The following is an 18,251-nucleotide window of genomic DNA, read 5'->3' as shown; positions in this document are numbered from 1 at the left end:
CCCGCCCGTCCGTTTTTCCTTGACCGATTAGCTGTCTATTTGTAGCTCTCTTGTCTCTGAGCTGGACTAATGGACTTATCCTACCCAAATCCCCTTGAGGTAGGGAGTAATCTTCTCTCCCTGAGGTGGGGCTGGGGGGGGCACTGACCAGGGCCTGGGGGAGCATCTTCTGGATCCAGGATCCAGGAGCGGCCAACGGAGGACAAAGTATTCAATTCTGACATGTCCTTTTAGTGTCTATTCCTTTGCCTGCCAGTTCTTGGTGCAGGAAAATTTGACTGCCTTTGTCGTGGTTTCGAGATGATTGTGTTGTGCACACTAATAACAGAATAACAGACTTGGAAGGGACCTTGGAGGTCTTCTAGTCCAACCCCCTGCTCAGGCAGGAGACCCTACACCAAAGGTTCTTAACCTGGGTGATATTGCCCCCCAGGGGGCGATTTCATTTTTCAGGGGGGCGAAGGAACAAAAAGGGGGCAATATGGGGGCGATGGGGCGAGAAGTTTGGGGACACTTTTGAGACTTTTTTGTACAGTGAATCGCTGTATATCTGTCGTACAAAAACATCAGATCGCTGGCTATTAGTGGATTGAATTGTGTTTTCAAATGTTCCTCCATTTAGCTTCAGGACAGAACGCCGTACATATGTGAATATGCATCACTTATCTTCACGCACGTTGTGCAGCAGCCTCTACCCATACAGTGGTGCGCCATTGGCCAGAATATGGGAGATATGGGAAAAAGACTGGAAATAAATTATTTGTATCGATATGTCCTGATGACAATTTTAAAGAAAACAAAAAAAAAGTGTTTGGATAAATCAAAGAACTATTTCCTATGTTGTGATGGAGAGGTTGTGTCGGGGGAGGGGGCGATGACAACTTCCTCACTGGCTCAGGGGCGATTCGTTCAAAAAGGTTAAGAACCACTGCCCTACACCATTTCAGACAAATGGCTGTCCAGTCTCTCCTTAAAACTCCTGAATGATGGAGCACCCACACTGATTAATTGTTCTCACTGTTAGGAAGTTTCTCCTTAATTCCAGGTTGCTTCTCTCCTTGATTAGTTTCCATCTGCTGTTTCTTGTCCTGCCCTCAAGTGCTTTGGAGAATAGTTTGACCCCTCTTCTTTGGGGCAGCTCCACAAGGATATTGGGATACTGCTATCATGTCACCCCCCCCCCCAGTCCTTCTTTTCTCTAGACTGGCCATACCCAAATCCTGCAACTGTTCTTCATATGTTTTAATCTCCAGGCCTTCTTAGTTGCTCTTCTCTGCACTTTTTCTCAACTCTCTTACTACAGGGGTCTTCAAACTTGGCCCTTTGATGACTTGTGGACTTCAACTCCCAGAATTCCTCAGCCAGGACCCTTTAAGACCGGCCAGAGTGGATTTTACAATCCTCCACTTTAGTTTCCATTTTACAGATGTGGATCACCGAGGCCAATAGAGCCCTCAGACCCAAATCCTATCTTTTTTTGGACAGCAGCCATGTTTGCCTTTGAACATCCATGTGAATCGCTGGAGGGGATTCATTTCCCGTGGCAAACCGTTGGTCTTTTCTGTTCGGAAATGACATCTGTCCCGAAGCAGAAATAGCTGTGAGACATTTCCTGGTTTTGCACAATTTCACTGCTGCCAGTTGTACATTGAGAAGAGGTCTCTTCCCATGTAGTTTTTCAAGCCGAAGACCTGCGAAGGGCGGAAATTGTGACCACATTAGAATTAAATTTTAAAATTAAAAATTCTGGCCTGGGACGCAGAGTTGCCCCCTCACAATTGTGATCCTGTTCACTCCATTGAATTTGAAACTTCTTGTCAGAGTGGACATACGGCCATTGGTCTGGAATGGTATAGAGTAAGGATGTCTAGCCTTGGGAACGTTAAGATTTGTGGACTTCTGGAAGTTGAAGTCCACAAGTCCACAAGTCTTAAAGTTCTAGGAGTTGAAGTCCACAAGTCTTAAAGTTATGGGAGTTAAAGTCCACAAGTCTTAAAGTTCCGGCAGTTAAAGTCCACAACACTTAAAGTTCTAGGAGTTAAAGTCCACAAGTCTTAAAGTTCTGGGAGTTGAACTCCACAACAACTTAAAGTTCTGGGAGTTGAAGTCCACAAGTCTTAAAGTTTTGGGAGTTGAACTCCACAACACTTAAAGTTCTAGGAGTTAAAGTCCACAACACTTAAAGTTCTGGGAGTTGAAGTCTACAAGTCTTAAAGTTCCAAAGTTGGACACCCCTAGTATAGAGTCTCCTGCTTGTGCAGGGGGTTGGACTAGAAGACCTCCAAGGTCCCTTCCAACTCTATTAGGGTGCATTTCGAATTGCCCTCAGATCCGTTTTGCCTGCCCTTCTCTGTTCCCTGGGTGCCAGGTCCCTCGCCCGCCACTCGCAGACCCCCTTGCAAGCCGGAGGAGAGATTGTGGCTTCGGCAGAGGAAATGAGTCGGAAGAGGGAAGCAGCCGCTGTGAAGCTTCTCGGAGGAGGTTTCGCAACAAGCTGGAGGTGCCCATGTTTGAAACCCGGGCTGGCAGTTGGTGGCAGGGAGACACTGAGAGTTGAGGCAAGCTGTTTTGAATTGGGACACACCCTGCAGCCTTTGCCTGGGCAAAGGAGCTTCTGTTAAGAATAATAGAATATTAGAATTAGAATAGAATAGAGCTGAAAGGGACCTTGGAGGTCCTCTAGTCCAGCCCCCTGCTGAAGCAGGAGAACCTACACCCTTTCAGACAAGTGGCTGTCCAGTCTCTTCTTAAAAACCTCCAGCGATGAAGCACCCACAACTTCTGTTCCACTGCATAATAATAATAATAATATAATGTTCGAAGGGATCTTGGAGGTCATCTAGTCCAGCCCCCTGCTCAAGCAGAAGAGCCTACACCCTTTCAGATAAGTGGCTGTCCAGTCTCTTCTTAAAAACCTCCAGCGATGAAGCAGCCACAACTTCTGTTCCACTGAATAATGATGATGATGATGATGATGATAATGATGTTGGAAGGGATCTTGGAGGTCATCTAGTCCAACCCCCTGCTCAGACAGGAAACCTTATACCATTTCAGACAGATTGCCATCCAGTCTCTTCTTAAAGACTTCCAGTGTTGGGGCCTTCACCGCTTCTGGAGGCAGGTGGTTCCACCGGTTAATTGTTCTCACTGTCAGGAAGTTTCTCCTTAATTCCAGGTTGCTTCTTTCCTTGATTAGTTTCCATCTGTTGCTTCTTGTTCTGCCTTCAGGCGCCTTGGAGAATAGCGTGACTCCCTCTTCTTTGGGGCAGACCCTGAGATACTGGAAGACTGCTATCCTGTCCCCCCTCGTCCTTCTCTTCATTAGACTAGATCAGGGGTTGGCAACCTGGGCTCTTTTATGACTGGTGGACTTCAACTCCCAGAATTTCTGAGCCAGCCATGCTGGGGGGAGGTTTCCAAGCTGAGCCAGGCTGGAGTTGAAGTCCACAAGTCATGAAGGACCCATAGTTCCCCCATGCTGGCTCAGGAATTGAAGTCCACCAGTCATAAAAGAGCCGAGGTTGCCTACCCCTGAACTAGACAGACCGAATTCCAGCAGCCGTTCCTTCTATGTTTTGGCCTCCAATCCCCTGATCAAAAATAATCAATCAATAAAAAATAAACAGCCTGTAAAGGTCTGAAGGGAAAGTTTCAGAGCTCCTGCTTCTGTGCTCCTAGCGGGGGGGGGGGGGGCTGGTGCAGTCCCTCATGGAGACTCTGGCAGCCTTGGGGGGCCTGGGGGCTCCCTGAAATTGGGGTGTCTTTGCTCTTTTATTAGATGTCCTGCTGGGTTAGGCAGTTCTGGGGGCTCTCCGCCCGACTTGGGGGGCTGCCTGACTACTTGCAGGAAGGGCTGCCCCCCTGAGCCCTGGAGAGGGGCAGCTCGGGGAGGGGCAGCCCGCCAGGGGCCCAGATGGGTGGGGAGAAGCTCCCAGGGTGGGCATCCCCCCACTCCCAGGCGGGTGGAGCTGCTGGGGCTGGCGACTGCCTCCGTTTTGGGCGGTGGGCCTGGCTCCCTCTGGTGCCTTGCAGAAGACCCTGGCTTTCCATTCTTGGGGAGGGGGCTGAAAAATTGCTTTCTCCCCCCCCCCAAAGAAGCCCCCTCTGCTTTCTCCAATGCTGGTGGTCATTTGGTTGACCAGCCCGGCTGACCCGACTGGCCGGCTGTTTCTGTGGCCCCTCTCTGGACGTTGTGGACACACCCAGATGCTTGGCTCGTAGGGAAGCATCCCTATTGGCCAGAGCCCGGGGGGGGGGGGATGAAGCCTCAGAGGGGTGACTGATGGGGTGGGAAGGAGACATGCCCCTGTTCCCCCTTTAGGGGATCCAGCACCAATCCTGACTATCCGCTCGGTAGAGAGCGGTTTCCCCCTTCCTCAGCTCCATTGGAGGACCCCCCCAGAGGGGCTTATGCCAGGCTGCTTCTCCACAATTCAGAACTTACTTCCTTCCTTCCTTCCCTCCCCCTGTCTCCCTTTTTTCTTCTTCTTTCCTCCCTCCCTTTTCTTTTCTCCTCCTTCTTCTCTCCCTTCTCCCTTCTCCCTCCCCCTTCCTCCTTTCCTGTTCCTCTCCTTCCTTCCTTCCTCCTCCTTTCCTGTTTCTCTCCTTCCTTCCTTCCTCCCTCCTCCTTCCTCCTTTCCTATTCCTCTCCTTCCTTTCTTCTTTCCTATTCCTCTCCTTCCTTTCTTCCTCTACTTCCTTCCTCCTTTCCTGTTCCTCCTTCCTTCCTTCCTCCTTTCCTGTTCCTCTCCTTCCTCCCTCCCTCCCTCCCTCCCTCCCTCCCTTCCACCTTTCCTGTTCCTCTCCTTCCTTCCTTCCTCCTTCCCTATTCCTTTCCTTCCGTCCTTCCTTCCTCCTTTCCTGTTCCTCTCCTTCCTTCCTCTCCTTCCTTCTTTCCTTCCTTCCTTCCTTCCTTCCTTCCTTCCTTCCTTCCTTCCTTCCTTCCTTCCTTCCTTCCTTCCCCATCATACTTGCGGGGAAAGTCCCCCCCAAGGGGTCGCCCTACCTCCCCCCCCTTTTCCGCTGATCCTCTTCCATCTTTCTGCCTGACAGACGGAGGGACTCGGAGAAGCTGGCACAGCCTGGGTGAGCCTTGTGCCTGTCGGATCTGGAGGCGTCCCTCCTCATTTGCCAGCCTCTCCACTCCCAGCTGTGCAACATGGAAGTCCCAACGGAGAATCTGCCTGCGGGGACCTGGGCGAGGGGCCACGGCTGTCCCGGCCAGGAAGGGGGCCCTTGGGAGCCCCCTCTCAATAGCCCCTTCTGGAGTCCCCCCCCCATTTCAGCCTCCGCTGGGACGAGGCTAAGCTGTTTGGGGGGGCTTTGCCCTGGCCCCTGAGCAGCCCTCCCCTCTGACACCGCTGGGCATCCCTCGACAGGGTTGCTACGGCAGGGTGGGGAAGACCGTTGCCATGGCAGTGGGTGAGAAGGGCGAGTGATGGCACCAGCCGCCAGTTGGCAGGTGTGGCTGCCCCAGGGGCACGGGCAGCGTGGAGAGGGAGCCGTAGCCAGGCGGGGGGGGGGCATGGAAGCCGGTCTGGGAATTTGGGATTGCCGCCTCCCAGCCTCTCCAGAGCGGGCAGGCAGGGGGAGCAGCACCAGCCGCTCTCCTGACATCCCCCCCCCCCCCCGCAGATGCGGGCACAGAGCACGTTGGCAGGCCTTTCTGCAGCTTTGCCCACAAGGACCGGTCAGCTTGCTTCCATTCTCCAAAGGTTTGTGGGTCTGTCTGTCTCCCCTGGCTTGTGGGGGTGGGGAACGTTAAAGCAGCCCCCCCCCCAAGGAATCCCGGGATGGCCTCTGATGAATCTGAATGCGATCCTGAGAGTTTAGCTCAGTCTGGACATCGGTTCTCTCTCTCCCTCCCTCCCTCTCATTCTCTCTCTCTCTCTGTGTGTGTGTGTGTCTTTCTCTCTCTCTCTCTCTCTCTCTCTCTCTTTCTGTCTCCTTCTCCCTCTCTCTCCCTCTCTCTGTCTCTCTCTCTTTCTCTTTCTCTTTCTCTCTGTCTCCTTCTTCCTCTCTCTCGCTGTCTCTGTCTCTGTCTCTCTCTCACACACACATTCACTCTTTCTCTCTTGGTCTCTTTCCCTCTCTCTTTGTCCCCCCCTTTTCTTCTCTCTTTCTGTCCCCCTCTATTTCTCTCTCTCAGTCTCTCTCTCTTTCCCTTTCTCTCTCTCGTTCTCTCTCTGTCTCTGTTTCTCTTTCCCCCTCTCTCTCTTTCTTTCTCTTTCTCTCTCTCTGTCAGTTCTCTTTCCCTCTCTCTCTCTCCCCCCCCTCTCTCTGCTCTCTCTCTCTCTCTTTCTCTCTGTCTCTCTCTTTCTGTCTCTGTCTCTCTCTCTGTTTCTTTCTCTCTCTCTTTCCCCCTCTCTCTCTGTCCATCCCCCCCTCAAGAATCTGCAACAAAAAAGGTTTATTTCTTCTCTCTCGCTCTTGTGAATACCTAGACCTGGGTCTTTGCAATTCTTGCTTTCTGGCATGTTAGCTGCCCGGAGTCGAACAGCCTCTGAACTGCACTAAGAAGCCACCTTAGTCCAGAAGCAGCTGAGGATCAGGAACAGCAGACCTATCCAAGAGAGAACAGCCCATTAAGCTGGGTTCACTCTGGTTTATTGAACTAGTCCTAGATGGTAAGACCAGAAGGGGGGACTCGATGGCCAGACGACGTCTTTCAGACAAGGTGAAGCTAATCTCACAGAACAGCACCCCCCCTCTTGCCCCCTCCCACCTTTTGGGCACCAGGGACCCCTTCCCTGGAGGGAGGTTTCCCCGCGAACCGGAGAGGGCCTGGGTTCGCCTGCTGCCTGCATCCCGCGGATGGGATGCTTCACTTGTTTGCGCGGCCCGGATTCTGGCATGCCATGGAAACAGAGGTTGGGGACTCCTGTTGAGGAACCTAGAATCCGAAGACTGGAAGGGACCTTAGAGGTCCTCTAGTCGAACCCCCCCACTCAAGCAGGAGATCCCACACCATTCTGGACAAATGGCTGTCCAGTCTCTTCTTGAAAACCTCCAGGGATGGAGAAGCACCCAGAACCTCTTGTGGCAGCTCCCTCCAGTTAAGGGAGGGAAACGTAGAACTCAGGGATGTTGGTGCGTGATTCTCTGTTCTGGCTATGCAATAGTGCAATACCCTGGACTTCTAATAAAACTATATATCATGGTTTCGGTAGATGAATAGAATGGAATGGAATATGGAAAGAATATGGAAAGGAATGGGATGGAATGGAATGGAATAGAATAGAGTAGAGTAGAATAGAATAGAATAGAATAGAATAGAATAGAATAGAATAGAATAGAATAGAATAGAATAGAATAGAAATAAGAGAATAGAATAGAATAGAATAGAATAGAAATAAGAATAGAATAGAGTAGAATAGAAGAGAATAGAATAGAAGAATAGAATAGAATAGAATAGAATAGAATAGAATAGAATAGAATAATAGAGTAGAGTAGAAGGGAATAGAATAGAATAGAATAGAATAGAATAGAATAGAATAGAATAATTAGACTAGACTAGACTAGACTAGAATAGAAATAAGAGAATAGAATAGAAATAAGAGAATAGAATAGAATAGAAATAAGAATAGAATAGAGTAGAATAGAATAGAATAGAATAGAATAGAAGAATAGAATAGAATAGAAGAATAGAATAGAATAGAATAGAATAGAATAGAATAGAATAGAATAGAATAGAATAGAATAGAATAGAGCTGGAAGGGACCTTGGAGATCTCCTAGTCCAGCCCCCTGCTCAGGCAGGAGAACCTATACCATCTCAGACAAGTGGCTGTCCAGTCTCTTCCCAAACATTTCCAGTGATGGAGCGTCCACGATTTCTGGAGGCAAGCTGTTCCACTGGTTGATTGTCCTCACTGCTAGGAAGTTTCTCCTTAATTCCAGGTTACTTCTCTCTTTGGTCAGTTTCCAACCATTGTTTCTTCTCCTGCCGTCTGGTGCTTTGGTGAATAATGTGACCCCTTCACATAATGTGGCAGCCCCCCAAATACTGGAACACTGCTATCATGTCTCCCTTATTTCTTTTCTTTAGATTAGCCAAACCCAAGTCCTGCAGCCGTTCTTCGTCTATTTTACTCTCCAAGCTTTAATCATCTTAGTTGCTCTTCTCTGAATTTTTTCCAAATGCTCAACATCTTTTTTGTGATACAGTGACCAAACTTAGCTGCAGTATTCCAGGTGTGGCCTCACTGGGGTCTTGAGATGAGACCAGAGAAAACAGAACTCCGAAGCTAGCGGCTTCCTCAAAGAACATGTTTATTGATGACAAAGTATCGGCATGATTAAAAGTGAAACCAAGTCTGAAATTCCCTGCAGAATTTACAAAGTCAAACACTATTTACACTATTTACAAAGTCAAACTTCCCACCCCAATACTATGCCATGCGCTATATTTCCCAAGAGAAGAGTTTGGCGGGCTTTCTAATAGTACACCCCCCCAATCTGATTGTTTGAAATGACCTTGGTTCCCACGGGATAGAGCATTATTTAGACGTGTGATGGGCTATGGCAGGGGTCCTCAAACTTGGCCCCTTTAAGACTTGTGGACTTCAACTCCCAGAAGTCCCCAGCCAGCTCTGAAGTCCACAAGTCTTAAAGAGGCCAAGTTTGAGGACCCCTGGACTATGGTATCCTATGGGCGATGGTATCCTGGACCCCCAATGCAAAAGTCTCTTCCAGCTCCTCGGGAGAGTAAGCGGTGCATCCAAGTTAGGATTGTGGTTTTGTTCCGGCCTGCCTGAAACTTCAAAAGTTTCCGATTGAGCCCTGGATGCTGCAACCCTCGCAAATGCCTGCCGGTTGCCCAAATTTTGCTCACGTGACCCTGAGGATGCTACAACAAACCTAAGTGTGAGGACCGGTCCTAAGCCATTTCTGTTCAGTGCCGCTGTAATTTTGAAGGGTGGTTTTTCCTCCTGCAGATTATCTGTGCACCCCGGAGGAGAACGTTTACAAGATCGACTTCACCCGCTTTAAGATTCGGGATATGGAATCCGGCACGGTCCTCTTTGAGATCACCAAGCCCCCCGCCTCAGGTGAGTGCTCCCCACTTTGCGGCAGGTGGGAGGACCCTCTCTGCGCTCCCCTTCCCCTTTCTCTTCCCCCCACAGCCCCCTCCCCAGCTTGTTTGCCATGTTATGATGGCGGCCACTTTTGATCTTCTGCCAGACCCATTTCGAATTAGAGGCAAAGCCATAGTACAGGTAATCCTCAAATTACAAACAAATTGGGGCTAGAAGTTGTGTTGCTAAGTGAGACGGGTGTTCAGTGAGTGTCGCCTAATGTTATGGCCCTTTTGGCCCTAGTTGCTAAGTGAATCACATGGTCATTAAGCCAAGCCAGCTTCTCCCCTTGAGTTTGCATGTCTGGGAAAGCTGCCGATGCTGATCACGTGACCCAGAGACAGTGCAACCATTGCAAGTACATAACAGTCTCCAAGCGCCCAAATTTTGATCACGTGACCGTGGGGAGGCTGTGACCGTTGCAAGTGTGAGGATTGGTTATAAGCCACTTTTTCTATAGAATATAGAATAGAATTACAGGATAGAATAGAATAGAATAAAAATAAGGAATAGAATAGAATAGAATAAGGAATAGAACAGAATAGAATAGAATATAGAATAGAATTCAGAATGAATAGAATAGAATATAGAATATAGAATATAGACTAGACTAGACTATATAGAATAGAATAAAAATAAGGAATGGAATAGAATAGTAAGGAATAGAATAAGGAATAGAATAGAAATAGAATAGAATATAGAATATAGAATAGGATTAAAATAAGGAATAGAATAGAATAGAATAAGGAATAGAATAGAATAGAATAAGGAATAGAATAGAATAGAATAGAATATAGAATAGAATTCAGAATAGAATTCAGAATGAATAGAATAGAATATAGAATATAGAATAGACTAGACTATATAGAATAGAATAAAAATAAGGAATGGAATAGAATAGAACAGTAAGGAATAGAATAGAATATAGAATAGGATTAAAATAAGGAATACAATACAATACAATAGATTCTATTCTGTATTCTATTCTATATTCTATTCAATAGAATATAGAATAGAATAGAATTACAGGATAGAATAGAATTACTGGCTGGGGGATTCTGGGAGTTGAAGTCCATCAGTCTTCAAGTGGCCAAGCCCCGTCTTAGGCCCCCACTCAACCCTGCTGGGCTTCCCCCCTGGGGGCCGCCAAGACCTGTGCCAGTCCCGTCACGCCAGGGCATCGCCTTTTGCAGGCAGGGTGCAGATCCGTCGGGCACGATCCGTCAAGGGCTCCAAGGCCAGGATGGCTTTTGAAAGAGACCCCGGGTGGGAATGCAGAGTTTGGGCACTACCCAGCCCTCGTGCAACTGGGGTGCGCTCTCTTGTCTCCCCCCCCCCAGAACGGGAGCGCAGCGAAAAGAAGGAGGCTGACCCAAATGCCGGGCGGTTTGTGCGCTACCAGTTCACGCCGGCGTTTCTACGGTTGCGGCAGGTTGGAGCCACGTAAGTAGTAATAATGATGATGATGATGAATAAAAATGAATAATAAATAATAATGCTAACAATAATAAATGTAAATAATAATAAATGTAAATAATAACAAAACAACAACAATAAATGTAAATGTAAATGTTAATAATAATAATAATAATAATAATAATAATAATAATAATAATAATGGAGTTTGGCTTGGACAAATGTGCCACACTTACTATCAAACAAGGAAAAATAGTGAAAACTGAAGGAATCAAGATGCCCCACGAAAATAACATTAAGAGTCTGGATGAGGAAGAGTACTACAAATACTTGGGTATCCTTCAAGCTGACAACATCAAGCACACTGAAGTCAAGAAAAAGATTAGAGGTGAATACATCAAGAGAGTGAAGAAGATCTTAAAATCCAAACTCAATGGAGGAAATACCATAAAGGCAATCAACACCTGGGCAATCCCAGTCATTAGGTACACAGCTGGAATAGTGGACTGGACTCAAGCAGAACTAAAAGCAATGGATAGGCAGACCAGAAAAATAATGACAATGAATCATGCCCTTCATCCACGCAGTGACATTGATAGACTTTATCTACCAAGGCAAATAGGTGGGCGTGGAATGCTACAAGTACATCAGATGGTTGAAGAAGAAAAAATGGCTTTGGAAGAATATCTGAAGAACAATGATGAAGATGCACTGAAATTAGTATATCAGGAAGGCTTACTGACTACTGGAGAGACCAAACTGGCCTACAAGAAAGACCAAATGAAGAACAGAATAGAGGCATGGGAAGACAAAGCACTACATGGCCAATACATTAAAAAATAGCTGGGAAAGCAGATAATAATAAAACCTGGCAATGGCTAAGAGCAGGAAAATTGAAGACAGAGACCGAGGGACTAATTCTGGCTGCACAAGACCAAGCCTTAAGGACAAATGCATACAAAGTCAAAATTGAGAAGACAGCAACAGACAGTAAGTGCCGCCTATGCAAAGAAGCTGAAGAAACAGTGGACCACTTGGTAATCTGTTGCAAGAAAATTGCACAGACTGATTACAAGCAGCGGCATGACAAAGTAGCAACAATGGTGCATTGGAAGATCTGCAAAAAATATCATTTGCCTGTAAGCAAAAACTGGTGGGATCATAAAATAGAGAAAGTCATAGAAAATGATAAAATTAAACTGCTCTGGGACTTCAGAATTCAAACAGACAAAGCACCTGCAACATAACACCCCAGACTTAACAATTGTCGATAAGAAAGGCAAAAAAGTCTGGATAGTGGACGTGGCAGTGCCTGGAGACAGCAGAATAGACGAGAAAGAACTGGAGAAGATAACAAAATACAAAGACCTACAAAGAGAAAGAGAAAGACTGTGGCAAAAGCAAGCAAGGGTAGTACCAATAGTAATAGGCTCCTTGGGTGCAATCCCAAAGCAACTGGAGCACCACTTGAACACCATTGGTATTGACAAATTCGCTATTAGTCAATTGCAAAAGGCGGCCTTATTAGGAACTGCTTCCATCCTGCGACGATACCTGTAATACCATCAAACATCCACATCTGCCTATCCCAGGTCCTGGGTAAGGACTCGATAGGTAGACAAAATGCCAAATCCAGTCTGAACATCTGGCTGACTGTGCGATGATCCACAATAATAATAATAAAAAATAGTGGACGTGGCAGTGCCTGGAGACAGCAGAATAGATAACAAAATACAAAGACCTACAAATAGAAATAGAAAGACTGTGGCAAAAGCAAGCAAGGGTAGTACCAATAGTCATAGGCTCCTTGGGTGCAATCCCAAAACAACTGGAGCACCACTTGAACACCATCATTGGCATTGACAAATTCGCCATTAGTCAATTGCAGAAGGCGGCCTTATTAGGAACTGCTTCCATTCTGCGACGATACCTGTAATACCCTCAAATATCCACATCTGCCTATCCCAGGTCCTGGGCAAGGACTCGATAGGTAAACAAAATGCCAAATCCAGTCTGAACATCTGGCTGACTGTGCGATGATCCATAATGATGATGATGATGATGATGATAATAAAAACAAAAATAATAAAGTTGTAAAGGACCTTGGAGGTCATCTAGTCCAACCCCCTGCTTAGGCAGGAAACCATATACCATTTCAGACAAATGGCTGTCCAGTCACTTCTTCCAGTGTTGAGGCCAGGTTCAGTAAAAAAAAAATTTTTTATGGCAGAGAAGCATTTTGGCCGGTCCTGCTTTATTCTGCCCGCCCCAGGCCAGTATTTCGCAATTGCAGAGCCTCAAAGGTCATCCAGTCCAACCCCCTTGCTCAAGCAGGAGATCCTAGACCTTTCCAGGCAAATGGCTGTCCAGTCTCTTCTTGAAAACCTCCAGGGATGAAGCGCTCATCACTTTTCTGTCACGGTGGCCTCCAGGAGGGCTGGACTACAGTTCCTATCATTCCCGGATAGAATCTGTGCACCCCCCAATGTGCTGGCCCTGTTTCCGGCTCAGAGGATTCTGGGCCGATGTTGTGTGGCTGGCTGGCACCCAGGGATGAATGTCAGCAGAAGGGCTGAGAATTTACCGTAGTGCTTTGTAGAACGGCTGCCTTCCCAGCCGGCTCAGCTCACCAAAGGGGCCCAATGCCAGCTCTGAGTGCGAGTGTTGCGCAGCTAATCTCTACCAGGGAAGCTCCCGACGGTCTGGTCTGAGCTCTTAGCATGGGGTGTGCAAAATGGGCTGGCACCTCTGGGAGGTAATCCTGGCTTGGTGGGAGCTGGGAATAACAGCTTTGCTCTTCCTTCCTTCCTTCCTTCCTTCCTTCCTTCCTTCCTTCCTTCCTTCCTTCCTTCCTTCCTTCCTTCCTTCCTCCCTCCCTCCCTCCCTCCCTCCCTCTCTCCTCCCTCCCTCCCTCCTTTGCTTCTTCTCTCCATCCTTCCCTCATTTCCTTCTTTCCTTTCTCGCTCCCTCTTTCCCGTAACTCCTCCCTCCCAAGTTATGTTATAAATAGACGTAAATATGTATGTAAATATATAAATATGTAAATAGTATAAAATGCAATATGTAAATGGTATAAAAGATCAATGACTAGGAAGATATATGGTATATGGCATATGGTATAGTATGTATGGCAAAATAACAGCCGGAAGAGGCACACTGTGTTCAACTTGTTTTTAAAAGTTTACTTAATAAAAACTATAATAATAATAAAAAAAACTTTCCTTCCTCCCTTCTTCCTTCCTTTTTCCTTCCTTCCTCAACCTACTTCCTCCCTCTTTCCTTTAACCTTCCTCCCTCCCTCCCTCCCTTCTTTTTCCCCCTCCCTCCTTTGCTTCTTTCCTCCCTCCTTCCCTTATTTCCTTCTTTCCTCCCTCCTTTCCTCCCTCCCTCTTTTCCTTAACCTTCCTCCCTCCCTTCTTCCTTCCTTACTTCCTTCATTCATTCATTCCTTCATCCCTCCCTCCCTCAACGTACTTCCTCCCTCTTTCCTTTAACCTTCCTCCCTCCCTCTCTCCCTTTTTCCCTTCTTTTCTCCCCCTCCCTCCTTCCCTTCTTTCCTTCTTTCCTCTCTCCCTCCCTCCCTCCTTTCCTCCCTCCCTCTTTCCCTTAACCTCCCTCCCTCCCTTCTTCCCTTCTTCCTTCCTTCCTCCCTCCCTCCCTCCCCCCCCAGGGTGGAGTTCACTGTGGGGGAGAAGCCCATCAGCAACTTCCGCATGATCGAGAGGCACTACTTCCGGGATCAGCTGCTCAAGAGCTTCGACTTCCAGTTCGGCTTTTGCATCCCCACCAGCAAGAACAGCTGTGAACACATCTACGAGTTCCCGCCGCTCTCCGAGGACCTCAGTAAGCAGGGCGGGGGGGGGGACGGGACTCAGGGAGGGTCGCTGCGTATTGGCGCTGTGGTTTGGGGGGCCTCCGGCCAAGCCAGCCAGCCCCGGCTGACCCCCCCTGCCCCCCCGGCTTCTCCCCCAGTCCAGGAGATGGTCCTGCACCCCTACGAGACCCAGTCGGACAGCTTCTACTTTGTGGACAACAAGCTGGTGATGCACAACAAGGCCGACTACTCCTACAGCGGGGGGCCCTGATCCGGCCCAGGCCCCCACCTTCGATGGTGGTCGGGGAGGCCCAACTCACTGGCTGGCCGCAGAGGGGCGGCCGGACTGGACTCTGCACGGAACCGGCGTCTGAGACAGACCACCTGAAGCTTTTCCTTGACCCCCCCCCGGACTTTGGAGGCAGCGCCCCTCGTCCCCTGCCTTGGGGGGGAGACCATGACCCCACCCTCCGTACCTGCTGGGCAATTGAGGCTCTCGTAGTAGCTCCTGATCTCCCTGTTGTTGGGGAACGGTCTTCCTTGAAGCCCCTCCCTTGCTTGGGGGGAACAGTCATTTTGGTAGGCATTCTACTCCCCCCTCCCCCATCTAAGAATGGGATGCTGGAGATCAGCAGGAATCGTGGGAACTCCGGGATGACCCCCCCCTCATTCCCAGCTCAGAATGTCCTTGGGCAAAGACCCCAGACCCATTTCTTTTGCTCGCTATTTTTGCTCCCCAGTCCTTCTCCAGGGGTGACCGAGGGCAGGGTGGGGGTGCCGGAGACTGTTGGGAGGGTCTCTCCTGGTGGACCCCCTTTGCCATCTCCATGGGAAAAGGGGAGGGGGGGATCTGCTGCTGCAAAAGGACTCATGAAACCATGTTTGATGTGTGTGGGGGGGTGAATAGAAGACTTGCTTCCTCCAACGCTTGTCATTGGACTTTCCCTCCCCACGGACCCTTGGGGACCCCCCAAATAACTGCCCTGTGCTCTCTGGGCATCCATCTCTGCTTCCTCTAATTCCTGGGGAGGGATGGGGGGGCATCTTTTTTAGAGAAAGAGGCGGGGTTCACCTCTCTAAGCCACTTGCATCTGGGGAAGGGTCTTCACTGCCCCTCCAGGTTCCCGAAAGAGCTGCTTTGCCAGGGCAGGTATCTGTGTGTGTTGGGGTGCTTCAGTTTATGCCCTGCTGCGTTGTTGCGTTCCTTTGGGGAGTGTGTTGGGTGTTTGCATGGTGTGATGTAAAAAGTCCATTTGGTGGGCACCGCGACGAGATCGAGCCCAACGGGCGTAAAAACCACGCCTGGCTTTGACTGCACCCCCAAAGCGTGGTGTTTTTTTCACCATACCTGCAGACACCCATGATGTGTGTGTGTGTGTGACATCGTATGACGTGAAAAAGGGCTCGCCACGTGCGCATTACTTGTGAAAGCTGAGCTTTGTTCCTAGACCAGTGTTTCTCAACCTTGACAATTTTAAGGCATGTGGACTTCAACTCTCAGAATTCCACAGCCAGCAACGCTGGCTGTGGAATTCTGGGAGTTGAAGTCCACATGCCTTAAAATTGTCAAGGTTGAGAAACACTGTCCTAGACAGAGGCAACCTGTGAATTGGGGGTGGGGAACCCCAAGAGGGAAAGGGCTGAGGGCCTCCTGGCTGCCACTTTATTGGGGGGGGGCACTAAGAAACCCTCAGCTGGGCAAAGGAAGCCCTGTGCCCGCCTCAAAGATCAGGGCTGGGAGCCTCTTGCGGTAGGCCTTGTCAATATTTGAGGATGCCATGTCCAACTTTTGTGAGATGACCGTCACAGGCTGGCTGTGGGTCAGTCTTAAGCCCAGCTGGGAAACATCCATTAAGGTTCTCGGTCATCCAGGCAGAGATGACAAACGCACAGGAAGGACAGTTGCAGGAACTGGGTATGTCTGATTTCATGAAAAAAAGGACCAGGGGGGACACGATAACATCTTCCAGTGTTTTGAGGGGCTGCCCCAAAGAAAATAGGGTCAACTTGTTTTCCAGAGAAGCAGAAGGCAGGACAAGAAGCAATGGAGGGAAACTAGCCAAGGAGAGACGCAACCTGGAACTAAGGAATTTCCTGACAGAACAATTCACCAGTGGAACAGCTGGCCACCAGAAGTTGAGAATGCTCCAACACTTGTGGACTTCAACTCCCAGAATTCCTGCGCAAGCATGGCTGGCTCAGGAATTCTGGGAGTTGAAGTCTGCAAGTCATAAAAGAGCCAAGGTTCCCCATCCCTGGTCTAGGGTCTCTTATTTGAGCAGGGGGCTAGACTAGAAGACCTCCGAGGCCCCTTCCAGCTCTTGATTCTGATTCTGAATCAATTCTGAAGGTTGACTAAGCTTCGGGGATCTCTGCCTGGATGGATGATGGAGAACCTTCATGGGGAATGCAATGGGGAAGGGTTTCCAGAGGTTGGTGTGGCATTAGTTGGCCACAGCCACACACACCCAGAGCCCCCCATCAGGGAAAACACCCTTGCAGATGGTCTTGGTAGAAGATCACCCCCCCAACCCCTCCCTGGCTGTAGCTAAGACCCATCTCTGCTTCTGTCCAATTCCAGGATCAGTTGGCGCACCCCAACTCTAGAGTCGTGGGAAGGCCTCATTCTGCCCCCCTCCCAACCTCTGCCGGGAAAGGCAAATGGGTGGACATGGGGGGGGGGGCAGGCTATTTGGCTAGGGAAAAACTAGTGGGAGGAGGAGGAGGAGGATTGTGGGGTCCTTGGTGCTCTCTGAGCTGGGTGGTTTTCCTGCAGACGTTTCATGACCCAGCTAGGTAACATCCTCAGGGTTAGAAGAGAGGGGGGTTTGTAGGGAGGAGGAGGAAGAAAAAAAAGGACTGTGGGGTCCTGGGTGCTCTCTGAGCTGGGTGGTTTTCCTGCAGACGTTTCATGATCCAACTAGGTAGTGTCATCAGTACTAGAAGGAAGGGGGCTTTCTGGAAAGAGAAAGAAAGAGAAAAAGAAAGAAAGGATGGAAGAGAAAAAGAAAGGATGGTGGGAAAGGAAGAATGGTGGAAGGAAGGAAGATAGGAAGATTCCCTCCTTACTTTCTGTGGCTGTGCTGCCGATGCTGCGTGGCTTATTTTTGCAATGCCTTGCATCCTGGAGAGGTGACAGAGCAGGTAGGACAATTACTTATCCCAGGCAGAGCTGGGAGGAATTTGCGCCCAGCACATTTTGTTCCCTTCCCTCGGACGGCTAAGAGGCTCAGGCAGGGACTAAAAATAGCCGCCTCGGGCTGGTTGCGGTTGTGGGTCACCCCGACAAGGGCCAGCCACAGCCTGGCTGATCCTGGCTTGCCAGATCCCTTGCCAATCTCCGGGGAGGCTCCTTTGCCCGCTTCCAAATGACCTTGAGAAAGAGGGGCAGAGTCACGAGAAGCCTTCCCCGAAGAGGGCTTGGAAACAAACCATCATGGAAGGGAATTAAAACATGCAATAATAGGAGAACAACAAGCCCCGTTCTGAGTGGCACGGAGGGCGGGCAAGCTGGCCTGTCTTTGGCTGTCAGGAAACGAGGGGGCCGTCCGTTCAGGCCAAGCTGGGTTGCCAAAGCAAACCTGCATGTGGTCCAGCCTGCCTTGCCCAGTTGGGCATCAGACGGTGCTGGTGCCCAGGGGGTCGGGCGCTGGGCGGCCTCTGGCCGTCCATCTAGGTTCCTCCTGCTTCTGCTGGGGGAGAGCCAGAAGGGAGCTTTCAACCCTCCCCATTGGAGAGATTTACTCCCTGGCGTTGAAGGGCTGAGGGTGGGGGGGGGGCTCTGGGGTCTTCAGCATCTTTGGACCAGGGAGCCAGTGCCCGTGGGGGGAGGGGGGCCTTGCCAGCCGGGAGGCCAAGATTGCACCTCTAAGTGGAAAAAAACCCAACTTAGGACCGGTTTTCAAACTTGCGACGGTCACAGCCTCCCCAGGGCCACGTTGTTAA

The 18,251-nt window shown here is 49.3% G+C and overlaps 1 protein-coding gene across 2 annotated transcripts; it reads left to right on the top strand.

Moving 5' to 3' along the window:
• The first annotated feature begins 5,002 nt into the window (after nt 1-5,002).
• On the top strand, nt 5,003-16,330 carry UNC119 (unc-119 lipid binding chaperone). Of its 2 annotated transcripts, none has more exons than XM_039365550.1 (5): nt 5,003-5,714; nt 8,936-9,049; nt 10,417-10,519; nt 14,163-14,335; nt 14,470-16,330. In XM_039365550.1, the coding sequence occupies exons 1-5, from the start codon at nt 5,438-5,440 to the stop codon at nt 15,207-15,209; spliced, it is 1,407 nt and encodes a 468-aa protein (XP_039221484.1). In that variant the 5' UTR covers nt 5,003-5,437; the 3' UTR covers nt 15,210-16,330. The 2 variants fall into 2 exon arrangements, with proteins under 2 accessions (XP_039221484.1, XP_039221485.1); XM_039365551.1 differs by having other exon boundaries at nt 5,510-5,714; nt 14,465-14,713.
• Nucleotides 16,331-18,251: the final 1,921 nt, after the last annotated feature.

This window comes from Crotalus tigris, unplaced genomic scaffold (assembly GCF_016545835.1).
Source record: "Crotalus tigris isolate CLP2741 ecotype Arizona unplaced genomic scaffold, ASM1654583v1 scf7180000020104.566533, whole genome shotgun sequence".
Classification (NCBI taxonomy): Eukaryota; Metazoa; Chordata; class Lepidosauria; order Squamata; family Viperidae; genus Crotalus; species Crotalus tigris.
The sequence above is the reverse complement of the archived record's forward strand: the minus strand, read 5'-3'. Positions and strand labels throughout refer to the sequence as shown.